Raw genomic sequence first — 6,074 nt, forward strand, 5'->3', positions numbered from 1 at the left:
GAATGCCAGTTTCATTCTAACTTTGAGCACCTCAAGACAGAACTTAAAGATTGTGGGATCATGACCTATGGGTTGAAATCACCAGAGAACAGTGTTATAATTTTTACAAAAATATTTTCAGTCAGACTTGTATGCTTTTCAAGAGTATGTGTTACAATCTTTATTTTTACTAATTTTTTTTCCCTCTTTGTACCTGTCACTCCCTACTCTCCAAGGATGGGCACAAGGACTGGATCTTTTCCATTGCATGGATCAACGACACTATGGCCGTGTCTGGTAAAATTGCCCTTTTGTAGGGAATTGGGTATGGCAGAAAGGGAAGGAGGCTAGAATTTGGGGAAATAAAAAGAAAAGAGGTAGTAGTGTCAGTGAAAATAACCCAGTAAACAGACCACCAGACAGGGGCCAGGAGATCTTGTTTCTAATGTTGGCTGTTTCTCTGACTTACCATGTGACCTTGAATAAGTCATTTCCCCTGATGTATTCCTGATCTGGAAAGTGGAGGTACTGCTCTGTTTCAAAAAAATATGTGTGATGGCATGTTAGCCTAAACATTTTTGTGGGACTTCATTAAAATAATGATTGTTAAAGTGTTTTGGAAAGTTGATGTGCTCTATAAAGTATTAGGAGCAATTATCATTTTCTGTACAACTTACTATATAGCATTAAGCTTCTCAATAAAAGCTGTATAGGATTGGGGGAATCTCTTTCTCAATGGTAGAACAATCAGAAAAAAAATATGGAAATGAATGTAGAAAAGATAACTTAGAGATAAACAAATGCTTTCTGGATACCCACAATAGCTTAGGAAGTAGGCTCAGAGTACTAACTATTATTACTGGATACCCATAAGTAAAAATAAAATCCCCCATTCCAGATTCCCAAATAAAAATGACCTTGATAGCTGTTAAGTTAGGTACTTACATGTTAATATAATCAGAGCAGTACTAGAGTGTTTATATTATTAGCTTCATTTCACAAATGAGAAAATTTAGATTCTGAGAGGTTATTACTATAACTTGCCAAAGGCCATAAAAGTAGTGAGAGATATAGTCAGGATCTGAATCCAGGTCTGATTTCAAAGCCCATACTTGAAACTGCTACTATCAAAGCTAAGGGAATATAAATATTTCTTTAGATTCTTTGTAAGGCAATAGACAGCAGCCAGGAGGGAAAATAAATCCAATGAACAAGCATATTCAGGTCAAAATTACCCAGGAGTGATTTGGAAGCTTTTGGAATCCCTGTCTTTTGTCTTTCCAAGGAATGAAAGTTCTTTGAAGATAGGGTCTGTCATGTCACTTCTCTGGGGACTGTTCATATGTCGGTAACCTGTACTAAATTTGGTTGTTGGGAGCCAGGCCTTGGCTTTGGGAGCCTCCCATCTCTTCTTTCAGATACCCTACCGGTGTCCTATGTTTTCAAGCTGATAACTCCCAAGTGTGCATTTCCTGAACAGTAATAGCGGGTTTTAAGAACATTGCCTCTGATATTAGAGAACTGACTTTGAATCCTGATCCTATCACTATGATCTTTGGCAAGTTACTTAAGCTTTTTGAGACTTGGGCTTCCTCATCTATAATATGGGTAATGATTATGTGTACTTTAGAGAGTCATTGAGAAGATTAAATGAAATAATGCATAGCGGCTGCTATATGGAAAATGCTAGTACTTCTTAACCAGTGCTAATGTTCAGACTTGATGATGAGCATCAACCCTGAATCAGTATATTCAGTAAATACAAGCAATTAATTGTCTATTATGTTTCAATAAAGCCAAAAAATCAGTATATTCAAACGCGTCATCTCCCTTTCAAGTCTCAAACATACATCCCATTGACATATATTGATTAATGCTCCCACCTCCCACTCAGGTGCACAGCCAGAGAGCTAAGATTCATCTTAGGCTCTTTAATCTCCTTAGATTACCAAGCCCTGTGGATAGTAGTTTCTAAATTATCTCATATATCCATCAATTTCTTTTCTACTCGATTGCTCATTATCTCTTTCTTGAGTTATCCCAATATCTTTCCATATTTTCCCTGTGCTTTTAGTTTTATCTTTTCCAATCTAATCTTTATGTTGCTACCAAATTAGTTCAATTTTTTATTGTAAAAGTAATAGATGTTTATCGTAAGAAATTTTAAAAATACAGATAAATAAAAAAGGAAATAAGAATTACCACAACATCTCTACCCAGAGATAACCACTGCTAACATTCTGAAATATATCTTGCTAGTCTTTTTTTTAATAAATATATTTTTTTAGTTAAAATGGGATCATATAGAAGATGGATATATGGGTACAAATGTGATATACCAAGTATAATAAAATGTTGATGATAGAATATAGTTATAAGTATACAACTCATTATAAAATTCAACATTTCAGGATGTTTGAAGTTTTTCATAGTAAAATTTATGAGTGTTATTTTTTAAATTTGCATAATAAACCATATGTAGCTCTCCAGATGTGCCCTCTCTCTGGCCCTTTCTAGATTTCACACATGATGAACTCTATGTTTTGAATCCCTGCCCACAAGCCTTATGATGCAAACAAATTGGTTGCTATTTCTCCCTGTTAGACAATTTTTACTGCAAAGCATTCAGGAGATTTAAATGAGGGAAGGGCACCTTCTGGTCTTAAAGGAGAGTTGGCATATAACTTTATAGAAAGGAATTTTAAAATTGATTTTTTTTTTTGTTTTTTTAGTGGTCCAACATAGCTGTATTATTGGACCTATACATTATTCTAAATAAACATTTTTGTTTATGGGTCTTACGATAGTGGATTATTCCTAGATGAGAACACAAACTTTCTGGGTTTTGGTGCAGATTGGTGCAGATTGTTCAGTTGTACTCTAGAAAGGTGATCCCATTTTAGCTTACCAGCAGCAGTGCATTCAGGACTCAGTTCAAGGAAAAATCTTACTTTTTTAAGTGCTTTATTATTGTTTGCTAAGGAAAACTATCTTTTTTAAGCATTCATTTTATGTACAACAGTCATTCTTAATACAAGGATTGCAGTCCCTCTGGGTCCATGGAAAGCCTTCAGGAGGCCCATGAACTTTCTTGAAATTAAATGTATGATGTAGTGTTTTTGTGTATTTTTCTATCGGGGTTGGGAGGGGTAGGCGAGGCAGTACAAGACTTGGGAAAGTTTAAGCACCACTGATCTAAAGTGGAGGTTTGTATAACCCTGCTGCTCAGTAGAAATCACCTGTATGTGCATGCCCCAGTAACTTAAGCATTTGGCTTGGGAAATTACTGAGCTTTATCAAACTGTGTAATACCCTCTTTTGAAAAATCCCACCAACCATGTTATGCTTCAATGTTACATTTTAACTCCTACACCTTAGTTGAATCACCCTCTTGTTGTAGCTATTAAAATGCATGTTGCTCTCTGTTACGGAGTGGGCCACCTGGCCAAGCTTCAGCTCATATGAGGATAATGCAAAAAGAGGTAGACTAAGAAAGCGCATCTTGGCTTCTGTGGGACTGTCCCGTGGAGAGCTGAGTATGTCTGACATCTGTGGTCTCCTTGACCTACAGGCTCACGTGATGGTTCTATGGGACTCTGGGAGGTGACAGATGATGTGTTGACTAGAAGCGATGCAAGGCACAATGTGTCACAGGTCCCTGTGTATGCCCACATCACTCACAAGGCCTTAAAGGACATACCCAAGGAGGACACAAACCCTGACAACTGCAAAGTTCGTGCTCTGGCCTTCAACAACAAGAATAAGGTATGAGCTCGCCAAAGGTCCCTGAAGCCTATTTCTTTTGCTTCAACTTCTTGGCTTATGTCTTGGGAGATGCACTTCTCCTCCAAGTCAGTGCTTCCTGCATAGCTCAGTTCTGAGCTCATAGAGCATGTCTTGAAGGCCGAGAGATGCTAGTGAGAAATTATAACATTATGAGATCTGCCCTCAGTATTGAGCTTTGCCATGTTTCTCTGGATAGTCCATATTTGTGGGTCAGCCTCCCAGAGTTTCCCCAGGGCCACTCTGATTTGACTGTCTCTCATTTGCATATGCCTTTGCAGTTACAAACAAATGGGGTGATATTTCTTCCATGTTAGACAGTTTTTACTATTTTGGGTGTGATTTTCATACATGCCTCTGAAAGCAATCATTTTTTTTCCTCTTTGGTATTCAGTTTCTTTTCATTCTTCATTGCCTGTTTTCAACACTGCCACCAGGCCTTACCTAAAATCATTGAGCTAAATCTCCTGAAACTGGGGTATAAGTTATGTGGGGATGGAGACCCAGAACCAGAAGAGAAGATAGGCTTCTCTCAAAATCTGAATCAGGCCACAATTTGAAGGGTAGCTCCCTTTGCCTCCTCTCTCCCATCCATATTTTTGGCTTAGAGGTATACTTATCTCTCTAAGCTTAGACTCTCCACTTACATTGAGACTTAAGAAACTATCCCTCATGTGTGTGCTCTGTCAAACAGGATGTAATGGGAATAATTGCATAGTAAGGGCTTTTTGAACTGTGGGTGTCTTATGTTATTGCTATAAACCGGACTTGCTCCTTGGGTTCTCTCACCCTTGATTTAATAAGCTGTCCAGCTGCATTACATAGGGCTGATAATGAGATGATAATCTATGTCACCTATGCTGGGATCATCATAGGATAGGAATGAAGAATGGGAGGACCTGACCTTCAAGGTCTTCCCCTGCTTACTGTTTGTTGTATGTTAGTTGGTACAGATTGCCGTATAACCTGTTTGTCATTGCTCTTGTAGGAATTGGGAGCAGTATCTCTGGATGGCTATTTTCATCTCTGGAAGGCTGAAAATACACTGTCTAAGGTGTGATGAATATGACTTAGTAGTTTTACTTAAAAATTCACCTATGATTAAAATAGTTTAATTCTCCATTAGCCTTTTCTTTTTTGTCTTAAAGCATCAGTGCTCCAAGGATCTGGGCATATGATTGCACAGTGCATGAAATCCTGAGTCTAGTGTGCCTCTCTTGAAAGTCTTTTTAAAGAGTTTAGAAGGGGTGATTCTTTCACATTGCAAAGGTTTGCTGAGAGGCTCCTTTAACTAGCATGCTGCCGATCCACAATGCAGTTAAGCATTTGCTTATGGATAATTAACTATGGTATGTTGTGAGTGCAGAAAATTGTAGTGGTTAGAAACCATTGGCAACTGAAGATCAATTAAACTAAGATAAATCATCTCTGAAATAATCATGTAATGAGAATATGAATTTAATTTGTATATTTACAGGCAACTTTTGCATAAAGTTAAGTCTGCCTGTGAATCATTTGCTCTCTTGTCTCAGAGTCCTTTGCTACTTCTATGATACTCTTTCTCAAAAGGAAGTAGAGCCTTAGGAATTATTGATTTTTCATGTCAGAGCAGCCTCTGATAAACTTGGTGCTTTCCATGCAATAGACACCCACCGAGTATTGCATGAATGACAAGGATCCAGGCTTAAGACTAATTGATGTTGCCTGGGGTTGAACGAGTCCCATGAGTGTGCTTTCTAGAGTGTACAACTCCCATACAATTTGGGAGTTAGGCTGAGGGTAGCCAGCATTCAGCCTCTTTATCTGAAGAGCAGTGAGAAGGGTGGTGGCTCTTGCTGGCAGAGAGAAAAGAGTGGTTTTAGTGCCCTGGGGTTATCCCTGGAAACAACCTGCAGGCCTTGGCTTTTCTCTCTGCTTCTGATTATTTAATTCCAGCTTGACCTTTTTTCCTACCCAGTCTTCTCCAGTACTCAGATCTTATTGTTTATTATAGTTACCTTCTCTTTCTCTCTCATGCCTTGGGTTAGAGCAGGATGTTAATCCCTTAATGAGGGCTTATCTTTTTGTCTCTGACTTTGTGTGGCTTGTATAGGAGGAAAGCCCACAGAGGTGGGCATCTAACAATGCCCTCCTGTATGCTCTCTGGAAATGCAATGGGTGTATTTCTTTTCTCTGTTTTCAGCTTCTCTCCACCAAACTGCCATATTGCCGTGAGAATGTGTGTCTGGCCTATGGTAGTGAATGGTCAGTGTATGCAGTAGGCTCCCAAGCTCATGTCTCCTTCTTGGATCCACGGCAGCCATCATACAACA

General features: G+C 38.6%; 1 protein-coding gene across 1 annotated transcript in view; it reads left to right on the forward strand.

The window, feature by feature from the left end:
- The window catches only part of DCAF12 (DDB1 and CUL4 associated factor 12), a 25,178-nt gene that overhangs the window by 14,437 nt on the left and 4,667 nt on the right, over positions 1–6,074 (forward strand). The window contains 4 exon segments of the mRNA XM_006916056.2: positions 216–276; positions 3,551–3,744; positions 4,751–4,816; positions 5,945–6,074. The exon segment at positions 5,945–6,074 is cut by the window's right edge and continues 54 nt beyond it. Of these exon segments, the coding sequence (XP_006916118.1) occupies positions 216–276; positions 3,551–3,744; positions 4,751–4,816; positions 5,945–6,074 (451 nt within the window).

This window comes from Pteropus alecto, unplaced genomic scaffold (assembly GCF_000325575.1).
Source record: "Pteropus alecto unplaced genomic scaffold, ASM32557v1 scaffold206, whole genome shotgun sequence".
In the NCBI taxonomy this organism is placed as follows: domain Eukaryota; kingdom Metazoa; phylum Chordata; class Mammalia; order Chiroptera; family Pteropodidae; genus Pteropus; species Pteropus alecto.